This window comes from Mesoplodon mirus (genome assembly GCF_964341445.2).
Source record: "Mesoplodon mirus genome assembly, chromosome: 5".
Lineage (NCBI taxonomy): Eukaryota > Metazoa > Chordata > Mammalia > Artiodactyla > Ziphiidae > Mesoplodon > Mesoplodon mirus.
The window spans coordinates 31,439,839-31,463,989 of record NC_138980.1 but is presented as its reverse complement, the minus strand read 5'-3'; the positions used below and the strand labels follow the sequence as shown (position 1 = coordinate 31,463,989).

At 39.8% G+C, this 24,151-nt stretch overlaps 1 protein-coding gene across 5 annotated transcripts in view; it reads right to left on the bottom strand.

Annotated features, from left to right (window-relative positions):
* The window catches only part of UIMC1 (ubiquitin interaction motif containing 1), a 191,757-nt gene that overhangs the window by 53,457 nt on the left and 114,149 nt on the right, over window positions 1-24,151 (bottom strand). For 4 of the 5 annotated variants that reach the window (XM_082622707.1, XM_082622706.1, XM_082622705.1 and 1 more), the window contains exons 4-7: window positions 10,826-10,950; window positions 9,999-10,104; window positions 8,960-9,696; window positions 2,275-2,339 (exon numbers count right to left, since the gene is read on the bottom strand). In XM_082622707.1, coding sequence (XP_082478833.1) covers window positions 2,275-2,339; window positions 8,960-9,696; window positions 9,999-10,104; window positions 10,826-10,950 — 1,033 coding nt within the window. The remainder of the gene's footprint in view (window positions 1-2,274; window positions 2,340-8,959; window positions 9,697-9,998; window positions 10,105-10,825; window positions 10,951-24,151) is intronic. The other variant, XM_082622708.1, reaches the window with a different exon arrangement.

Genomic DNA, 24,151 nt, shown 5'->3' with positions numbered 1-24,151 from the left:
ACAGGTAATGATACCTGCTGTCCAATACCACAAAAGCACAACAGGGAAGCAAGGAATCAGTAGTGAAAACTCCAAGCCCAAAACAGGGAAAATAAATATGCTTACAACTTTGGTTCCAGTGAAATCACTGAATGAAAAGAACCCCCTTTTGAAGTCTTCATAAAGGAAGGTTGAAGGGTAAGGACTATCAGACAAAAAAAATCCACTCTAATATAAGGATGTCAAAAGTGTTTTATAGCCTCCATCTCAGCCTTCTGAAAGCTAGAGATTTGTAAACTCATAAGAGAAGATATGAAGATTCTTCTGACAACACAATAGCTTTCCCCTCACCTTGCAGTTAAATTTCCTCTTTAACTCAAGATATGGCTCTCCAAGCAACAAAAATAAGATACAATTCCAAACTGCCCTACAACAAAAATCTGCCCAACCGGGGCTTCCCTGGTGGCGCAGTGGTTGAGAATCTGCCTGCCAGTGCAGGGGACACGGGTTCGAGCCCTGGTCTGGGAAGATCCCACATGCTGCGGAGCAACTGGGCCCGTGAGCCACAACTACCGAGCCTGTGCGTCTGGAGCCTGTGCTCCCAACAAGGGAGGCGGCGATAGTGAGAGGCCCGCGCACCGCAATGAAGAGTGGCCCCCGCACCGCAATGAGGAGTGGCCCCTGCTTGCCACAACTAGAGAAAGCCCTCGCACAGAAACAAAGACCCAACACAGCCAAAAACAAATAGATTTTTTTTTAAAATCTGCCCAACCAGGTTGAATATCTCTTCTGAGAAAAACATAATTATGAATGGCTCCCCTCATGCAACCTTCTGGTTTACCCTGCCTATTCATGGAGTGCAATCTCTTCCTGACATAGGAACACATGCCTGAGAGATCTGGGCATCTAAGCTAGCCTCGTCATGCTTCACAGAGCTTTACGATTAGTTTGATCAAGTATGCAAGAGAACGCTTAAAATCACAAATCCTCACATCAACCAAGAACCACAAAGAAGAGAGAATAACCACCACTGATACATGATAAATAACTAAATCCTGATAGGAAACCACAAGTGATTTCTCCCTCTAAATAAAACACCTCAGAGCATTTGTTAGAAACCTAAGCCAGAGACAGTTTATTCGGCACGTAACATTAGAGCTCTATTCAAAGGGTCCATCACAAAACAATTTGCTGACATTTATAAAATGGGCTAATCAATTTGAAGTCAAACCGCATTGCCTGCAATTCCAACTCTCTCCTGGTGACAAAGCGTATAATCATTTATTAAAACCTACATCTGCTCTGCAGAAGGCCCACCACAACAAAGCAGAGTGGCCTGCAGGAAGCAGAAGGCCTACTCTGGTTAAAACCACTTCCAAAACTGTCTTAACAGCAGGAGAATCAAACCAAAGCCATATTCTTTAGCTCAGGAAGAAATACCTAGTACTATCAACTTAACCAAAAGCCTAAGAACACCAACTAAACTACAAAATGACAAATGGCAACTGGGTCTCAACTTCTGTTTGGGAGATGAAGGTCAGTTAACACAAAATTAAGCTCTTGAGTAATCCTCAAAGGTCAACTACCAATAAAAGGGAAAAGTAATTGGAAGCCTGATCTAGTTAGTAAGTGTAGTTTGTAACCAATCAACCTCTACATATTATTAAAGTGAGAAGATTTAAGAAGGTAACCCCATCAATCAAACCATCAAATAACTGAGGAGGTAATACAAATACAACCATTTAAGGAAAGATGAGACAAAATCAGATTAAAAATGGCATAGGACAGGGAGTGAGGGTGATACAGGTTCTGTGTGGCCTGAAAAATATAAAAGCTTCAAAGAGAATGCAAATATTAAGAGCAGACTTAAAAGATGTGTATGGTTTAGATATGCAGATAAAATAAGCATAAGCAGAGGGAACAAAGGGAGAAAGGACTAGAAGGACCATGAAGAAATCAGTCTAGAGCCTTCTTATTGGCATAGGAAGCTAGTATAGTTAGTTAAGAGAGTAGCAGGATGTAACCACTTTTCAGGAATAGTACAGATGGAATTTGTGCCAAGACGTTGGATTAGACAAGTAAACCTCTAAGATCTCTTCCACCCTAATATTCTAGACTTCTATAAGATGCATATTTGAGAACTGGGAGATAATGATTTCTCCTAGGCTGTGTGTATAAAAGAGCCAAAAGGTCCCTGGGAAAGCTATTCCTATACAGTGTCACTCATGTGGTTCATCTCTTTTATTCTGGTACTATCAGAGGAGAATTCAGACCCATAATGACATATAATTTTACCTCTGTGAGGCAGGTACAGAATTTCCTTCTTCAGAAGTTTCTTCAACAAACAGCCCTTGGGAAGACTGCAAAGAAATATGTAACATCCTAAATATATAGGCACAGATGAACTGGTTTCTCTTCCTTTTTAAAAAAAATTTAATTGTTCAACATTATCACTCAGCAATTAGTAATAAGAATAAAACATTTTACGTAAGTCAGTGAGTTTAAATAAAAAGAACATATCCAGTGGAGTCATAACACTGGAATTTAAATCATGGGTGAATCACCTGTTAACTTTGTAATCTTGGGTAAGTCACATCTGAATCTGCTTCCTCATCTTAAAATACTATTAACAATTGCCTCACAGTGTTATTGTGAGAATTAAACAAGATAATATATATGATGCACTGTGTAAAATGCAAGACATAAATATTAATTGGTGAGTCGAATTATGATTTCAGAAAAGCAATTATGAAGCTTTTGTTGTGGAAGGAAGAGATATAGAGAAAAGTTCAGTTCTCAGTGGAAAGAAGTCTCTCTTGCACAACCAAGCCATAACACAGGCTATCCAAAAGAAAGGGTTATAAAGATTCCTTTTGCTAAAAATCTGCCACTATGGTTTTAATATGTGGCCACAAAGATATCTTTTAAGAAACGTAACAAATAGGGACTGGCTAAGAAAAAAAATTATTTTCTTTGATTAATAGTAGAGTTGGGGGCTTCCCTGGTGGCACAGCGGTTGAGAGTCCGCCTGCCGATGCAGGGGACACGGGTTCGTGCCCCGGTCCGGGAAGATCCCACATGCCGCGGAGCAGCTAGGCCCCGTGAGCCATGGCCGCTGAGCCTGCGCATCCGGACCCTGTGCTCCGCAACGGGAGAGGCCACAACAGTGAGAGGCCCGCGTACCACAAAAAAAATAAAAATGAAATAAATAGTAGAGTTGGTGCAAATGCTAACTCATTAAATGTAGGTGCACAGCAGAGTGTGGAAAAAGTAGCTACTGCTGCCTTACAGGTACTTCTGAGGAAGTGCCTGGGCTGTGAGGCTTCTTCTAATAGATGTAAAGCTACTGGCTGAAACTTTCAGGGTCTCCTAACAGAATATAAATAACCTAAACAAGTTAGGCACCTCTATACCACTCAGGTAAATGATGAAATATACTAAAAACAGGAATAGCCTAGATGAGCCTTCAGTCAAAGGGAAGATAAAGCTGTACAATGATTGGGAATGTAGTCATTATGAAAAATGAGGGCTGAACAAAACTGTCAAAAGGACTAAAATACAACAGAAATAAATACTTCACCTGACTGTGTGAACTCAGTGGTGACAAAACACTGTTTTATTTCTATCTCAAAAAAAAAAAAAAAAAAAAAAAGGTAAATACTGACACCTGGTGTCCGTTTAACAGAATTTTACCTTGTTAGAATGACTAGCCAACTAAGCCTTTGGCTTCAGAAGCAAACAAGGTACTGATTAATAAGTTATGAGATACCTCCACCTCTACCTCAGGCTAAACATATCTCTTCCTTTCCCAGTGTAATTTTTTAAAAAAATTATTGTACACCTATTATGTGCCAGGCCTGTGCTAATCCCTTTACATGTATTATCTTCTTTAATCTTCACAAGAACCTTCTGAGGTAGAAGCTATTAAATTATTTTAGAAATTAGGAAAGTGAAACTTTGACAGGTTAAATCATCTTCCCAAAATCACAGAGCTGTTCAACGTGGAGCCTGGACCTTTCTGACTCCAAAATCCATGCTCTAACCACTACAGTTATGTTGTTTAGTCAAATAATTTTCTTCCTAACCATTTCAACATAGAATCCCAAGACTGTCTTCATTTCAATAAATCATTTTTAATTCCTAAACTTATACCTCAATGGCAGTAATCTAAACACGGGTAAAGTAAGGTTCTTCCAGAATATGAAAATAACAGAGCAAAACAAGCAGACAAAATTTGATTAGAATATCCAAGTCTAATCAAGGTGAACAGAGAAGCATGACAGGAATGTAACTTTCACTAAGGAAGCTGTGGCCTAATCAAGACATTGCACTCTGCCTGAACAAATAATATGTTAATGGAAAGGGATAGTTAGCAACAAATCTAAAAAAGAAAACTCCGAAGACCCAGAATCAAGCAGTGTCTTCAACACCATGGTCTGGAAGTGACAGTTAACAGACACATCATCTGATCACCACAGAAATGTCCTCTGCTGCAGGCACTAGTAGCTTATCAGGTCTTTCCAAAGACGAGTTGAATCACCCCTTAAAACTTCCATTTTCTGATTATTATTTCAACCTTCCAGATTCCTTCATCCTAGAAAAAGGTATGATGGTGGGCTTGAGTATTCTGGTTAATGAAAATGTCTCTCTTCCATAATAAATTAACAAACTGACATTTGGTACACATACCAGACTGAAATTTGGTTAATCAAAGTCAGTTCTCACATTCCCACAGAATCTGGTCATTTCTGAAAAAGAAATCCCAGTACCTGGACTGAAAAATTAAGGATCAGACCCTAAAAAGTAGGGACCACATCAATATACTAACCCTCCTCTCCCTGCTGTACAGCCATCAAGATGACCTCTCCATCTTCATTAACAACTTCCCTATAATTGCAGTGATGCCAGAAACCAGTTATCATCTGATCCAAACTGTTTAGTCTATGTGAAGTTTTTATAACCTAAGCAATTTGCCCCAGGGTGAATGCTTCTCTGAGTCCCTATTTCTGGGACTCTCTTGCTATCTCTATCAGCCAAGGAGTCTCAAATGTGGGCAGTTCCAGCAAAGCCATAATCAACAGAAAATGTTTAACAAATACATAAACTCTTTCTACCCACAGTTTCTGAAAGCAAAAGACCAAGATAAGACAAGAAATTACAATTGCAAGACTTTCATTATTTACCTATAAAATTAGTTAAGTTGATTTCTCTTTGTTTTGTTTTTTTAAAGACACTATTCTACATTGGCACGGCTGCAGTGAACTAGGCATTCTCATACATTGCTGGAAGGAAAGAGTACAAATTTGAACAACCTTTCTTAAAAGCAATTTAGCAGTAAATAGCAGGTCTTTTTTTTTTATGTTCCTAACTCTTTAACCCAGCATTTTTCTGGTTCCCTATCTCTAAAGACACTAATCTTAAATAAATAAAAGTTTTACTTAGAAAGATGTTTATCACAACTGAAATACCCAGCAATAGGAAAATGATTTAAATGTTATCATAAACTTATAAGCCAAAATATTATAATAATTAAAAATGAGATCTATAAATAATTTTAACATCACAAGAAAGTTTACATAATGTTAACTTAAAAATATAAAAATACAGTAATATGATATAAACCATACAAAAAAATAGGTACAGAAAAAAAGATGAAGGAATACATCACTGGATGGTAGGACTGTAGGTACTTTCAACTTTGTTCTTTACACTTTTTTGCATTTTTCAATAGTTCTAAGTGATTTCTAAAAATAATGTTAATGACTAAACTGAATATTTACTAGGTTATCTACCTGGTCTCCTTTCACTGAGGACTGTTCCTCACCCCTCGCACTGCAGGATAGCAGTGGGCTCACAGCCATTTGTACAATTTGGAACATACACGCTTTGGGCCACAGACAACTGGGCTGGGGACGGCTACTAACTCTAAATGGGCCATAAGTCATTTCCTAGAAGTTTGAAGTTGGAACTGGGAAAGAATAAATCTCCTGTAACCTGTATTTACCTTTGGGAACTGTAGGATCAATATCTTCCACCTACCAAGTGAAACAGAGAAGCAAAGGAAGCCAGTGTGCAGGGAGGAAAATGAAGCAGACACAATATAACTACGAGATACAGACAAATTTTCCAGACCTAGTGCCTTATCCAGGCTTGGTTTACCATTCTGTTTTAGAATTTATGAGGCACCCTATCTCCTTATGATGAAGTCCTCTTTAATTAAGCTAGCTTGATTTAGTTTGTTATAGCCAAACAGTACCAATAATAATACCATGTGTGTTACTGGTGGTGGCCTGTTCATGAAGTTAGACAACTTCAACCTAATAAAGCCAGCCACTAGGTTCTAACCACTTCCAGCCTATTCTAAAGGCACTGCTTTCAAACCTCAGAACCTGACACAAGTCTATGCTCTAGAACTCTGGCCCCTGGGATCTTTCAAGCTAATGACTTGAATTACGGTAAATCATTAAGTGTTCACTCTGTGGAGTTAACTTTATTCTTTTAAGAGGAAGTATCTCTGAATCACAATGAATAAACAAAATGTTATCATAAGCATAACCTAACTTTCCTTTGGAAAAGAGGCAAGTCACTAGAAGAACCGTTAAGAAAAATGCTTTCTCTTCCCACATAGCTATGTTTCTAGAATGTGAATGAAAAAGGTTGTTAGGGAAGGATAATTCCCATACATATTCTCAGTGAATAACCTTCTGGTCCCTTAGAGAAAACTACCATTTACTGAGTGGCTATCATCTTCTCGGTATTATACTAGACATTTACATAATTCACTTTAATCATTAAAACTACTGAAAGATATGAATTACTACTCCCATTTTACAGATGTTTACAGATGTTTTTAAACTGAGATTCAGAGGCTAAATGACTTTCTCAAAGGCAGAGTCACTAAAACACTAAAGTCAAAATTCAAACTCCAAGTCCATGCTCTCTACACAATGCTATGAAATTTCTCATAGCTACCATATCTTGAACCCTTATCATAAAAGAGACAGAACAGGATAACAGCAAAACAAAACCAAAAACTCAAGAGTCCAATAACAGAAACAGTGACAAAAAATAGTAAAGTAATAAAACAGAATACTATTGAAAATTATAGTTTATAGAATTCATAATTATGATTGTTTTTATAATACTTAGAGAAAATATAGAAAAAATAGAATATAAGCTTACTCTATTACATATACAACCTATATATCTATATAATATTATCTAGGTATCTCAGAAAAAGACTTAAAGGGTAACCTAAATGTCCCCAAACAGGGAATTGTTTTCAGTAAATTACTGAAAATCACCACAAGCAAAATCAGAAATACACCATTATGTGAGGGGAAAAAATAAACTGGAAAACTATCTGCATTTCCTATCACAAAGGACCACTTCCCCTAATACATAAAGGGTGCCCACAAACCACTAAGAAAAAGACTATGGTAAAAGAAAAATGCCCATAAGATCTAAACAGACAGAAAAGGAAATACAAATGGGTCTCAACTACACAGGAGAAAAGTGCAAATTAAGACTGCATTGTGGGACTTCCCTGGTGGAGCAGTGGTTAAGAATCCACCTGCCAATGCAGGGGACATGGGTTCAATCCCTCTGGGAAGATCCCACACGCCACGGAGCAACTAAGTCCATGCACTGTAACTACTGAGCCTGCACTCTAGAGCCCGCGAGCCACAACTACTGAGCCCACACGCCACAACTACTGAAGCTCGCGTGCTCTAGGGCCCACGTGCCGCAACTACTGAGCCCATGCGCCTAGAGCCCGTGCTCCGCAACAAGAGAAGCCACAGCAGTGAGAAGCCCATGCACCACAACAAAGAGTAGCCCCCGCTCGCTGCAACTAGAGAAAGCCCGTGCGCAGCAATGAAGACCCAACACAGCCAAAAAAAAAAAAAGACTGCATTGCAATACCATGTTTCATCTCTCAGACTGGCAGTACAGTCCTGATAATACTGTACTGGTATGGGTATGGGGAGGCTGGTACTCATACAACCTCTACAGAAGGCAATTTAGGAACAGCTAGCAAAAATGTAAATATATATATACTTTGATCCACCAATTATATCAACAAGAAGTTATCCTACAAAATCTCCCATGTAGATGAAACATCTTCTGCACAAGAGTAATAATCCTCTTCCAATAAAAAAAAAAAGAGTGATAATCACTGCAGCAGCGTTTGTAACTATTATTTTGGAAATGACCTAAATGTCCACGAATAGGGGCACTAGATAAACTCATCCATACAAGACATATTACACAGTCCCCTCACCCCCGCCCAAAAAGAAGAAAATTTTTAGGTACTGCTATAGAATCATCTCATAGAGATAGTAAAGGAAAAAAGCAATGTGCAGAATAATGTGGAATATGCTATCAGCTGCGTAAAAAGTGAGGAAAAGAATATGTATACACATTTGCTTGTACTACATGAAATATCTTGGAAGGATGCACTAGAAACTAGTAATAAATGTTGACTCCAGGGAGGGGAACTGGTTGGCTGGGGATGGGGATAGGAGACAAACTTTTTATTTATATCTTTTTGAATTTTGAGCCAGTTGAACATTATTACCTATTCAAAAACTTAACTTTTTAGAAATACATATTTTAAAACAAAAAATAAATTTATGATATATCCATCTGATAGAATAATGTTTTCAAGTATACATAATAGGAAAAGATCTAAGATAAGCTATTAAATAGGGGAAAGGAACAAAGTTTACACAGAAGAGTCTTCATTTTGTTGAAAAATTAAGAAAAAAGTATTTTTATATGCACAGAAATAATAATGATTGCCTCTTACTGCTGGGATTATGGGCAATTTTTTCTTCTTTACACTCTTCTGTACTTTCCTAATTTTCCACAGTGAGCATATACTACTTTAAAAATCAGGGGGGCAAAAACACAAAAAGAACAGACAGCTAAAATAATCCTTTCTTTAATCATCCTTAATTACAGCATCACTGACCCTTACCTGACCATGACTGGTTGTTGGTTCTTCCTCCAACAAAAGTTTCTCTTTCAAGCTTTTAATTGGGCTTTCTTGGAAATCCTTGGTTTTTGAGTGCCAGACAGATGCCCTAGACTCCTGCCTCTCCTCTTTGTCTTCATCTCCCATATCTTCTGAGATGCATTCATTTTTTTCACTAGCCTGATCTCCTTGGCCACATTCATTCTGGATCAGAGAAGGAGGTCTAGGTAACACTGGTTCCCCAAACCCTTTTTTTTTTAAGAGCTGCCTCTGAGCCATTTTCAGGCTCTTTTGATAAACCTCCAACTGGCAGAGAATGACCTTGGTATATTGGTTAGGGTCTACTCCAGCAGGGCAGAATGGAATACCCCAGAAGTAGTGCACAGTGCCCCCAATGTCCTGGAGACCTTTGGCATCTGCTGGGGTAGGAAGACAGTGCCTAGATGTGTCCCCCCTACCCTGGGCAGCTTTGTGAAAAGCACAACCGTTCCCAGTACTTTCCTGTGGCTTCCCACACTGTGTGCGCTCAGCCAAGTGGCCAGTACATCTGTCAAAACATTTAACGTTCTCATTCTCAAACACTGGCTGGCTTGACTGGTCCCAGCTTCCTGAGCTGCCAGAGACCGGCTCCTCTTCAGTGTTTTCAGTGTGGTCCCAAGGCTCCTCTCTTTCCTCAGACTCGTTTCCCTGACTGATATGTGAGCCTTTAAACAGTGATGGAGGTACCAGCTGCCATATGCCTGTAGGTATTTGAGAAAAAGTAGGGCTAAGGACAAACCATTTTTTATTAAGAGGGCTTGGTAAGTTATCAAGGATTACATAATGTGGGTAAAAAAAGGCTCTTCTTTGGGTTTAACCAAAAGTTGGCTTTTCCTTGGAGATAAAAGTATGCTGGATATTAGTGAGATCTCAACTACTTTCTGATTTAACCTCTTTAATACCACCAAAGGGATTCTGGACATTTCTGTATATCTACACTCAGCATGATATCCCTGTGATATGGTTATACTTGATGAGAAGGAGCCAGAACAGGGAGACATGCCTTCAGTGGTCCCAGAGTCTGTGGTTTTCTCTTGGTGTGACTGTGAAGATGGTCCAGCGGCCAGAGGTCGAGATCTGGTAGCAGAAGCATCAGAAGGCCGGCAACTCTGAAACAAGTGATCCCACACCAGACCAGGTTTATTATTAAGATAGCTATACAGGAAGGGTCACAGGAAAGGACAAAAAGGGGAGTCCACCATCCCTAAGAGATTCTCCTCTCCAAAATGTAGATGCTCAATTCAAATGAATTCCACAACATGTACTGCATACCTACTATGTGCAAAGTGCTATACTAGATCACTATACTAAACCCTTTTCTAATATAGAGAGGTGAATGGCATAAAGGATGGCTCACGACCTGCCACTGGCAAATATCTTTCACATTTAAAATAATTTCAATTACACATACTCAAATCACAATTAAATATTATTTGAAAATTTATAAGACTGCTAATTTTTCTCTCCATAACCCACCTCTGGTTCTCATTCCCTTTGCTCTCCCCACAAAACAGGGGCAAGTAAAGCACCTTATCTTGCTCCCTTTTGGTTTCTTGACACTCAATAACTCTTTTCAGAAGCTGCCAACTACTATGGTTCTCTTAAGCCATGGACTGAAAATCTGTGAGGTGGAAAACTTTCATACAGAATTAACAAAACACTTCAAATTGAGTTCATCAACAATTCAACACAGACTTAAAAATTATTATGGGAAATATGTTACTTGAAAACCATATGAACTACTATAACTAGTTCCTAATGCAGCCATAACAGAAATTTAAAACTATTGCTGATCAATCCTCACAAACTTTTTCATCACAGCATATTTACATTCAGGCTTTCAGCAATGGCTTTCCTCAAGAGCTCCTCTTCTTCCTCCTCCTGGCTGTTCACTTCCCTAGCTTCCTGTTCACTCATTTTGACAGCCAGAGCAAACTGTTCTTCTTCTGTCATTTCTGTAAGAAGATCGGGAAAAGAGAGAGAGGGACACCACAAACACTGAATCAGCACATAGACAAGAAATAGAATTATTAAACTTTTCAAGCAAAGACACTACAGACCATTTAGTACAATTTTATAATTTTACAAATGAGGAAAGCCCCAAAAGGTAAGGTGCTGGCAAAGATCAGTAGCAGCAATTACAAGAATCCTGGGTTAACTAAACTGTGAACTCCTATGAAGGCAGGGTTTCTGCCTATTTTTGTTCACTGTTGTATCTCCAGCACAAGAAAAGAGTACCTGGCACCTGGCAGATATTCAATAAATATCTGGTGAATGAATAAATAAGAGGAACTAACTCCCACTCCAGGGATTTTGGCTACATATCACTTTATACATATTTGCTTCAAGCTCAACATTTAACCAGAATAATTTTACTCTTCAGAATTCTCTCATTTACCCAGTAGAAAAGAACATTTCTAATGACCAGAATTTCATCTCCAAACACCACTTCCCTTTAAAGCAACTGGGTTACCTCGGAGAGAAATAGTTGATTCCAAGTTTGCAGCATGAAATGTAGAAGATGAACTAGAATATCTATCATATCTGTGAGCAATGAATCTATCCGATATAACTAGGGTCATATCAAAAGAACTTACGAGCCAACTTAAAAAGGTTCTCACTGGCTAAGAGTGGGACCACTGGAACATCAATAAGGATAATGAATGCAATGAATTAAAACACACTAAGTATGTCTAAATCTATGAATTCATAATAGTACTTTAAAAAAACACAACTAACTGGTCACTGTTGAAGAATATTAGTGAATCAACTATTCTGAAAACTGGTAAATAAAAGGATAGAGACTCAAGCTTTTGTTCTACTCTTCCAACACAAGCTATACTACTGGGTAACCAACCAGATGAAGAGAAGTTTCTCTTTAAAGAATTATTCCAGCTAATAAATATAATAGAAATGACAGAATTAGAATATTGCCATATTAGAGTCTGTCATACAGAGTGAAGTAAGCCAGAAAGAGAAAAACAAATATCGTATATTAACGCATATATGTGCAATCTAGAAAAATGGTACAGATAAACCTATTTGCAGGGCAGGAATAGAGATGTAGATGTAGAGAATGGACATGTGGACACGGTGGGTAGGAGACAGTGGGACGAAATGAGAGATTAGGTTTGACATAAATACACTACCATGTGTAAAATACATAGCTAGTGGGAACCTGCTGTATAGCACAGGGAGCTCAGCTCGGTGCCCTGTGACAACCTAGATGGGTTGGGTGGGTGGTGGGGTTGGGAGGGAGGTCCAAGGGGGAGGGGATATACATATACATATAGCTGATTTACTTCACTGTACAGCAGAAACTAACACAACATTATAAAGCAATTTTATTCCAATATAAAAAAAAATAAGAATATTGCCATTTTGTATAATCCCTATGGAGAGGATTTTGGCAACGTCTAACAAACTACATATATGAAACAACAATCCCAATTCTAGCAATTTACTCTAATGATATATTTCCAATTTTTAAAAAAAGTAGGGGCCTCCCTGGTGGCGCAGTGGTTGAGAGTCCGCCTGCCGATGCAGGGGATACGGGTTCGTGCCCCGGTCTGGGAGGATCCCATATGCCGCGGAGCGGCTGGGCCCGTGAGCCATGGCCGCTGGGCCTGCGTGTCCGGAGCCTGTGCTCCGCAACGGGAGAGGCCACAACAGTGAGAGGCCCGCATACCGCAAAAAAAAAAAAAAAAAAAAAAAAAAAATTAAAAAAGTAAATATGCACTATATTTTTCACGCAACAGTGTTTGAATTTGCGAAACACCAGAGTCCACATAATGACTACAACAGGACATTGTTTGAATAAACTCTGGTATACATACATAAAGCTGTAAAGAAGAGTAAGGAAGGTATCTATGGTCTGGGAACAGAATGATTTCAAAGATACGGTATTAAGTTTAAAAAAAAACAAACACAAAAGAGTATACAGTATACTACTTTTTGCAAAGACTGACACAGGAAGGGAAAATTAGAAACTAATGCAAGTGGTTATATACAGGTAGTTGGGCAAAAAGTGGATGGGGTAAGGGAGGGAGTGACATTTCTTTGCATATACCTTTTTGTATATCCTTGACTTAACCAGGTAAAGGTTAAACCTATTTTTAAAAAGTAAAATAAAATCAATAAGGATGAGGGATCCCTAAAATTGAATCTCAACATAAAAAATGCACCCAAATGAATCTGAAGTGACCTTAATGAGAATGAAAGCATAACATATCAAAATCTGTGTAAGGTACCTAACACAATGTTTACAGGGAAATGTATAGCTTTACATGATCATATTAGAAAAGAAGAAAAGTTTAAAATCAGAGACCCAAGCTTTCCTCTTTAAAAAGCCAAAAAATGAAGAGAGAAATTCACCCAGAGTAAGAAGAAAGAAAGAAATATAAAGAGCAGAAATCAATGAAATAGAAGATGGTATACAATAAAGGAAAAAAAGGGACTTCCCTGGTGGCACAGTGATTAAGAATCTGCCTGCCAATGCAGGGGACACCAGTACAATCCCCAGGCCAGGAAGATCCCACATGCCACGGAGCAACTAAGCCCGTGCACCACAACCACTGAGACTGCGCTCTACAGCCCACGAGCTGCAACTACTGAGCCCGCACGCCACAACTACTGAGCCCCCATGCTGCAACTACGGAAGCCCACGCACCTAGAGCCCATGCTCCGCAACAAGAGAAGCCACCACAATGAGTAGCCCATGCACCGCAACGAAGAGTAGCCCCTGCTCACCACAACTAGAGAAAGCCCACGCGCAGCAAGGAAGACCCAATGCAGCCAAAAATAAATTAAAAAAAAAAAAAAGAAAAAAAAATTTAGGGATTTCCCTGACAGTGCAGTGGTTAAGATTCCACCTGCCAATGCAGAGGACACGGGTTCAACCCTGCTCCGGGAAGATCCCACATGCCGCAGAGCACTGAAACCCGTGCACCACAGCTACTAAGCCTGTGCTCTAGAGCATACGAGCCACAACTACTGAACCCGCTCACCACAACTAATGAAACCACTCACCACAACTACTGAAGCCAGCACGCCTAGAGCCCATGCTCTGCAACGAGAAGCCACCGCAATGAGATGCCCACACACCACAGCGAAGAGTAGCCCCCGCTCGCCACAACTAGACAAAGCCCACGCACAAAAAAGGAAACCCAATGCAGCCAAAATTAAGTAAATAAATTAATTAATTAAAAAAAAAGCTTCAGGTTAAAAAAAATTAATACCAAAAATTGATTCCATTAAAAGGTCAATAAAATTTATAAAACTCTAATTAAACTGATGAAGGAGAAAAAGGAAACATGTAAGTTAACAACACAGCAATAAAAGAGGGGCTGTACCACTACAGATTCTACACTCATGAAAAGAATAATAAGGGAATACTGTGGACAATTTTATGCCAATAAATTTGACAAACTGGATCATTCATTCTCAATAGGCATGATATCATCCCCAAGTGGACAAAAACTGGTTCTTGGAAGTCCAAAAAAATCTTACTCTCTTTACATATAAAAAATGGATATATAAGTCAGTACATAAACAGGATATATAGCATTATCTGTGGTATTAAAATTTCATGGGGACAGTGGTGGCTAGGGAAACAAAGTCTAAAAAGGATCCTTCAGGGAACAGTTATGAAAAAAGGACTGAGAAACACTGACTTAACTGAAACAAACAAACAAACAAAAATCACTGAAAAACATAAATTATGAAAACTGACACAAGAAGAAACAGAAAATCTGAATAGCCTTACATCTATTAAACAATTTGAATTTCTAATTAAAAACCCCTCCATAAAGAAAACCCAAGGCCATCTGACATTCATCACTGGTGAATTATAACTAAGAATAAAGAAAAAATTAATAGCAACATAATTCAGAAAGTAAGATATCAAGTCTCCCCAACTTGATTTATAGATTCAACACAATCCCAATAAAAATCCCAACAAGCTCATTTAATGGAACATAATAGAAAATTCAGAAATAGATCCACAAATCAACTTTTCAATTGATTTTCATCAACAATCCTTTTTCAGCAAAAGGTACTAGAACTGGTATCCATAAGGAAAAAAAATGAACCTTATCTCCTATCTCATACTATGCACAAAAAATTAACTCAAAATGGAATATATATCTAAATGTAAAAGCTAAAACTATAAAAGTCCTAGAAGAAAACATAGGTGAAAAATCTTTGTAACTGTGGGGTAGTCAAGTATTTCTTAGACAAGACCCAAAGAGAAAAAAAAAAAATTTTTTTAAAGGACCTGGGACTTCCCTGGTGGTGCAGTGGTAAGAATCCGCCTGCCGATGCAGGTGACACGAGTTTGAGCCCTGGTCCAGGAAGATCTCACATGCCACAGAGCAACTAAGCCTGTGTGCCACTGAGCCTGCGCTCTAGAGCCCACAACCCACAACTACTGACACCCGTGCGCCTAGAGCCCGTGCTCCACAAGAAAAGCCACCACAATGAGAAGCCTACGCACTGCAACAAAGAGTAGCCCCCACTTGCCACAACCAGAGAAAAGCCCGTGCAGCGAAGAAGACCCAACACAGCCAAAAATAAATAAATAAAATAAAATAAATTTATTTTTTTTAAAAAGGACACTCATTCACTAGTTACTATCTCTTATTTTTTATATAACCATGATCTGAGACTAAAGTCCAATAAACATCACTGCTGACTAGGACACATTTTACCTGACCTCTCTACTGTAATAAGAACCCAACCATTAGAAGAAAGGGAGAAACAAACTAGAATACCACCCAGGAGGCATGCTCCTTAAAGGAAAATGTCAGCAAGTATCAACCTTAGACTCTCTAACTGAATTGCCTTGACTCAGCTTATCAAATAATTCTGCCGATTCTAAACACAAAGTACTACACAATTTGTGTGAAGCTGATTATGCTGGTCATAATTTATGATGATTAACATCTCCCAACATTCAGGTTAGCCTCCCACCAAGATGTGCAAACAGGCTGTTAACAATCCAAACAATCCAGAACACAAAACTATATAGAGAGAACCTGAATAATTTGCGGTTGTTCAAAATGGCTGAAAGAGAACATTCCATATAACAACAACAACAAAAGGTAAATTATTTTCCTGCCCTAATCTTTTCCTAAGAACTTCCTTTTCCAAAACAGATACAGCTCTGCAACTATGGTAAAGTTGATATATCTATATATGGCCAGTTATAATGTAAATTTATAAAACACTTTTTTTTTTTTTTTTTGCAGTATGCGGGCCTCTCACTGTTGTGGCCTCTCCCATTATGGAGCACAGGCTCCAGCCGCTCAGGCTCAGCAGCCATGGCTCACGGGCCCAGCCGCTCCACGGCACGTGGGATCCTCCTGGACCAGGGCACGAACCCGCGTCCCCTGCATCGGCAGGCGGACTCTCAACCACTGCGCCACCAGGGAAGCCCTATAAAACACTTTTGAAATAATCAAGGCACTGTGTCATAACCCATACAGATGTGCTTTCTCAAACAAAGTGATACCACTTCTGGGAATTTATCCTGAACAATCACTGAAAAGAAGAAAAGTGTTACACAAAAAGATGTTCATTACCCTATAACCTATAAGGTGACTTACTTAGATACCTAAAGACAAGGCCATGGTTAAGTACATTATGGCACGTTAACTCAAGAAACTCAGATGATGTTATCAAAATACTAATCATGAAGACATATAAAAATGATAAAGTCTGGTGGGGCGGAATCAAGATGGCATACTAGGAGGCAGCATAATTCGCATCTCCTCACAACTAGGGCACCTACCTGGCACCCCTGGGGGACCACAGACACCTAAGGGGACAGGAGGAAATCCCAGTGATCAGGTAGGACGTGAGGCTTGGGGGAGTGAAGGGGGAAGAGAAGTGGAGGCCAGACGGGAATGGTGCCCCTGAGGGGCGGCTGGGGGAGGGGAAGGGATAAACTGGGGAACCACTGGGAGGGCAGAGGATCAAAAGGGAGCGTGCCCAGGTTTCCCCTGCACACTTGGACCCCCCAGGAATCTGTTGAGATCCTGGGCCTGACCCTCTGCCCACCTAGGACCCCTCCAGCTGGGGGGGCCCTGAGGGAGTGGGAAAGAGGTAAGGGGAGCAAAAGTAAAGGCCGGACCTCCGGGACAGCACCCCAAGGGGTGGCTGGGGGAAGGAAGGAGTTCCTACACCCAGCAGGACCCACCCATGGTTAGGAATTAAGGGGCAACAGGGGAGACCCTGGGGGAGACAGTGGGGGAGGGGCACGAAGGAACAGAAGGGAACCAGGCCAGTGCTTTCCCTGTCCACTTAGGCACCAGGAAGCCTGTTGGGCTCTCAGGCCTAATCCTCTGGCCTCAGAGCCGCCCTTCTGCTGCGCAGAGCCCAAACTCCACCCTTACACCCTCACCCAGGGCCCTACTTCTACACTCGGAGACTCCCTCCAAAGAGCTGGGCCTAAACCCCACTCACGCACCCTCACTCAGGGCCCTACATCCAAACTCCGGAACCCCACATTCCAGAGGCCCTCCTCTCAAGGTGTTGCCTCTCCTCTTCTGTGCAGGTCCTAAGCAGAGGCCCCACCCCACGCTTAAACGTAGCCCCATCTAGGCCCCACCCCACGCTCAAACATCACCCCCCACCCGCCTAGGACCCACCCCACCCTAAACCCTGCCCCCACCTAAGTTCCACCACCTACCTAAACTCCGCCCCCATAGCCTAGGCTTCCCCCGCCCTTGTTTTCTTTTCTTTATTCCTCTTTTACATTGAGGTTCTGTTTTACCTTGCTGATTCATTGTTGACTCTTTTATATTTCTATTTTTCCTAATAAATCTTTTATTTTTCTAACTTTTATACTTTGCTAGTGATCTCTCCTTTTGGCTCACTGCCCCACCCCCCCGTTTTCTTTTCTTTTTTTTGCTGTGGTTTTATTTCACCTTGTTGCAGTTGTTTCAATTATAGTTTTATTTTTTCTAATGTATTTTTTATCTTTCTGATTTCATTTTGTTTTTTGTTTTGTTTTTTTTTTTGCGGTACGCGGGCCTCTCACCGTTGTGGCCTCTCCCATTGCGGAGCACAGGCTCTGGATCCACAGGCTCAGCGGCCATGGCTCATGGGCCCAGCTGCTCCGCGGCATGTGGGATCTTCCCGGACCGGGGCACGAACCCGTGTCCCCTGCATCGGCAGGCGGACTCTCAACCACTGCGCCACCAGGGAAGCCCTCATTTTGTTTTTTATTCTTTGATATTGTACTGCTCCTTTTTTTTTTTTTTTTTTTTTATTGCACCACGAAGCCTGCAGTATCTTGGTTCCCACGCCGGAGGTCAGGCACAAGCTCCTGTGGTGTGAGCTCTGAGTGCAAACCGCTGGACTAACAGAGAACCTCAGACCCCAAGGAATATCAATCCGAGCGAGGCCTCCCAGAGTTCCTCATCTCAGCACCAAGACCCAGCTCTATCAAACTGTCTGCAAACCCCAGTGCTGGACATCTCAGGCCAAACAACCAGTAAGACAGGAATACAGCACCACCCATCAAAAAATAAATTTAAAAAAAAAACGACAAAAAAAAATATGTTACAAATGAAGGAGCAAGGTAAAAACCTACGAGACCAAATAAATGGAGATGAAATAGGCAACCTACCTGAAAAAGAATTCAGAGTAATGATAGTAAAGATGATCCAAAATCTCAGAAACAGAATGGAGAAAATACAAGAAACATTTAACAAGGCCCTAGAAGAACTAAAGAGCAAACAAACAGTGATGAACAACAAAATTACTGAAATTAAAAATACTTTAGAAGGAATCAACAACAGAATAACTGAGGCAGAAGAACGGATAAGTGACCTGGAAGATAAAATGGTGGAAATAACTGCCAGGGAGCAGAATAAAGGAAAAAGAATGAAAAGAATTGAGGACAGTTTCAGAGACCTCTGGGACAACATTAAATGCACCAACATTCAAATTATAGGGGTCCCAGAAGAAGAAGAGAAAAAGAAAGGGTCTGAGAAAATGTTTGAAGAGATTATAGTGAAAAACTTCTCTAATGTGGGAATGGAAATAGTCAAGTCCAGGAAGCACACAGAGTACCATACAGGATAAATCCAAAGAGAAACACATTAAGACACATATTAATTAAACTATCAAAAATTAAATAAAAAGAAAAAATATTAAAAGCAGCAAGGGAAAAGCAACAAATAACATACAACTGAATCCCCATAAAGTTAACAGCTGATTTTTCAGCAGAAACTCTGCAAGCCAGAAGGGAGTGGGAGGACATATTTAAAGTGATGAAAGGGAAAAACCTACAACCAAGATTACTCTACCCAGCAAGGCTCTCATTCAGATCTGATGGAAAAATTAAAACCTTTACAGATAAGCAAAAGTTAAGAGAATTCAGCACCACCAAACCAGCTTTACAACAAATGCTAAAGGAACTTCTCTAGGCAGGTAATACAAGAGAAAGAAAAGACCTACAAAAACAAACCCAAAACAATTACAAAAATAGTAACAGGAACATATATATTGATAATTACCTTAAATGTAAATGGGTTAAATGCGCCAAACAAAACACACAGACTGGCTGAATGGATACAAGACCAGTACATATGTTGTCTACAAGAGACCCAATTCAGACCTAGACCCAATTCAGACCCAATTCACATACAGACTGCAAGTGAGGGGATGGAAAAAGATATTCCATGCAAATGGAAATCAAAAGAAAGCTGGAGGGACTTCCCTGGTGGCGCAGTGGTTGAGAGCCCTCCTGCCGATCCAGGGGACACGGGTTCGTGTCCTGGTCCGAGAAGATCCCACATACCGCGGAGCAGCTGGGCCCATGAGCCATGGCCACTGAGCCTGAACGTCTGGAGCCTGTGCTCTGCAACGGGAGAGGCCACAACAGTGAGAGGCCCGCGTACCGCAAAAAAAAAAAAAAAAAAAAAAGAAAGCTGGAGTAGATATTCTCGTATCAGACAAAATAGACTTTAAAATAAAGATTATTAGAAGAGACAAAGGACACTACATAATGATCAAAGAATCAATCCAAGAAGAAGATATAACAATTGTAAATATTTATGCACCCAACATATGAGCACCTCAATACATAAGGCAAATGCTAATAGCCATAAAAGGGGAAATCGACTAACACAATAATAGTAGGGGACTGTAACACCCCATTTTCACCAATGGACAGATCATCTAAAATGAAAATAAATAAGGAAACACAAGCTTTAAATGACACATTAAACAAGATGAACTAGGGCTTCCCTGGTGGCGCAGTGGTTAAAAATCTGCCTGCCAATGCAGGGGACACGGGTTCAAGCCCTGTTCTGGGAAGATCCCACAGGCCGTGGAGCAACTAAGCCTGTGTGCCACAACTACTGAGCCTGCGCTCCAGAGCCCGCGAGCCACAACTCCTGAAGCCCAGGTGTCTAGACCCTGTGCTCTGCAACAAGAGAAGCCACCGCAATGAGAAGCCCACGCACCGCAACGAAGAGTAGCCCCCACTCACCGCAACTAGAGAAAGCCCACGCACAGAAACAAAGACCGAACGCAGCCAAAAATAAAGAAATAAAATAGATAAATTAAAAAATATAGGGGCTTCCCTGGTGGCACAGTCGTTGAGAATCTGCCTGCCAATGCAGGGGACACGGGTTTGAGCCCTGGTCTAGGAAGATCCCACATGCCGTGGAGCAACTGGGCCCATAAGCCACAACTACTGAGCCTGCATGTCTGGAGCCTGTGCTCTGCAACAAGGGAGGCCTGAGCACCGTGATGAAGAGTGGCCCCCCGCTCGCCACAACTAGAGAAAGCTCTCGCACAGAAACGAAGACCCAACACTGCCAAAAATAAATAAATAAATAATAAATGAAATTAAGACTGTATTACTAAAAAAAATACATATAAATATATGTAAAAAAAAACAAGATGAACTTAATTGATATTTATAGGACGTTCCATCCAAAAACAACAGAATACACTTTATTCTCAACTGTTCATGGAACATTCTCCAGGATAGATCATATCTTGGGTCACAAATCAAGCCTTGGTAAATTTAAGAAAATTGAAATCGTATGAAGTATCTTTTCCCACGACAATGCTGAGACTAGATATTACAGGAAAACATCTGTAAAAAATACAAACACACGGAGGCTAAACAATATGTTATTAGGTAACCAATAGATCACTGAAGAAATCAAAGAGGAAATCAAAAAATACCTAGAAACAAATAACAAGGAAAACACGACGACCCAAAACCTATGGGATGCAGCAAAAGCAGTTCTAAGAGGGAAGTTTATAGCAATACAATCCTACCTCAAGAAACAAGAAATATCTCAAACAACCTAATCCTATACCTAAAGCAATTAGAGAAGAAAGAACAAACCCCCCCGAAAGTTAGCAGAAGGAAAGAAATCATAAAGATCAGATAAGAAATAAATTTAAAAGAAATGAAGGAAACAACTGCAAAGATCAATAAAACGAAAAGCTGGTTCTTTGAGAAGATAAACAAAATTGATAAACCATTAGCCAGACTCACCAAGAAAAAAGGGAGAAGACTCACATCAACAGAATTAGAAATGAAAAAGGAGCAGTAACAACTGACATGGCAGAAATACAAAGGATCACGAGAGACTTCCACAAGCAACTCTATGCCAATAACATGGAAAACCTGGAAGACATGGACAAATTCTTAGAAAAGCACAACCTTCCGAGACTGAACCAAAAGAAAAAGAAAATATAAACAGACCAATCAAAAGCACTGAAATTAAAACTGTGATTAAAATGGCTTCACAGGCCAATTCTACGAAACATTTAGAGAAGAACTAACACCTATCCTTCTCAAACTCTTCCAAATACAGCAGAGGGAGGAACACTCCCAAACTCATTCTATGAGGCCACCATCACCCTGATACCAAAACAAGACAACGATGTCACAAAACAAGAAAACTACAGGCCAATATCTCTGATGAACACAGATGCAAAACTCCTCAACAAAATACTAGCCAACAGAATCCAACAGCACATTAAGAGGATCATACACCATGATCAAGTGGGGTTTACCCCAGGAATGCAAGGATTCTTCAATATATACAAATCAACCCATGTGATAAACCGTATTAACAAATTGAAGGAGAAAACCTACATTATCATCTCAAGAGATGCAGAAAAAGCTTCTGACAAAATTCAACACCCATTTATGATAAAAACTATCCAGAAAGCAGGCATAGAGGGAACCTACCTCAACATAATGAAGGCCATATATGACAAACCCACAGCCAACATCATTCTCAATGGTGAAAAACTGAAAGCATTTCCTCTAAGATCAGGAACAAGACAAGGGTGCCCACTCTCACCACTATTATTCAACATCGTTTTGGAAGTTTTAGTCACAGCAATCAGAGAAGAAAAAGAAATAAAAGGAGTCCAAATTGGAAAAGAAGAAGTAAAACTGTCACTGTTTGCAGATGACATGATACTATACATAGAGAATCCTAAAGATGCTACCAGAAAACTACTAGAGCTAATCAATGAATTTGGTAGAGTAGCAAGATACAAAATTAATGCACAGAAATCTCTTGCATTCCTATACACTAATGATGAAAAATCTGAAAGAGAAATTAAGGAAGCAGTCCCATTTACCACTGCAACAAAAAGAATAAAATACCTAGGAATAAACCTACCTAAGGAGACAAAAGACCTGTATGAAGAAAACTATAAGACACTGATGAAAGAAATTAAAAATGATACAAGCAGATGGGAGAGATATACTATGTTCTTGGATTGGAAGAATCAACATTGTGAAAATGACTATACTACCCAAAGCAATCTACAGATTCAATGCAATCCCTACCAAACTATCAATGCCATTCTTCACAGAACTAGAACAAAAAATTGCACAATTTGTACGGAAACACAAAAGACCCCGAACAGCTAAAGCAGTCTTGAGAAAGAAAAACAGAGCTAGAAGAATCAGACTCCCTGACTTCAGACTATACTACAAAGCTACAGTAATCAAGATCGTACGGTACTGGCACAAAAACAGAAATATAGATCAATGGAACAGGACAGAAAGCCCAGAGATAAATCCACGCACATATGGTCACCTTATCTTTAATAAAGGAGGCAAGAATATACAATGGAGAAAAGACACCCTCTTCAATAAGTGGTGCTGGGAAAACTGCACAGCTACGTGTAAACGAATGCAATTAGAACACTTGCTAACACCATACACAAAAATAAACTGAAAATGAATTAAAGACTTAAATGTAAGGCCAGACAGTATAAAACTCTTAGAGGAAAACATGGGAGAAACACTCTTTGACATAAATGACAGCCAAGATCCTTTCTGATCCACCTCCTAGAGAAATGGAAATAAAAACAAAAATAAACAAATGGGACCTAATGAGACTTAAAAGCTTTTGCACAGCAAAGGAAACCATAAACAAGACAAAAAGACAACCCTCAGAATGGGAGAAAATATTTGCAAACAAATCAACGGACAAAGGATTAATCTCCAAAATATAAAAGCAGCTCATGCAACTCAGTATTAAAAGAACAAACAACTCAATCAAAAACTGGGCAGAAGACCTAAATAGACATTTCTCCAAAGAAGATATACAGGTGGCCAAGAAGCATATAAAAAGCTGCTCAACACCACTAATTATTAGAGAAATGCAAATCAAAAGTACAGTGAGGTATCACCTCACACCAGTTAGAATGGGCATCATCAGAAAATCTATTAACAACAAACGCTGGAGAGGGTGTGGAGAAAAGGGAACACCCTTGCACTGTTGGTGGGAATGTAAATTGATACAGCCACTATGGAGAACAGTATGGAGGTTCCTTAAATAACTACAAATAGAACTACCATACAACCCAGCAATCCCACTACTGGGCATATACCCTGAGAAAACCATAATTCAAAAAGAGTCATGTACCACAATGTTCATAGCAGCTCTATTTACAATAGCCAGGACATGGAAGCAACCTAAGTGTCCATCAAAAGATGAATGGATACAGAAGATGTGGTACATATATACAATGGAATATTACTCAGCCATAAAAAGGAACGAAATTGAGTTATTTGTCGAGACGTGGATGGATCTAGACTGTCATACAGAGTGAAGTAAGTCAGAAAGAAACAAATATCATACATTAACGCATATA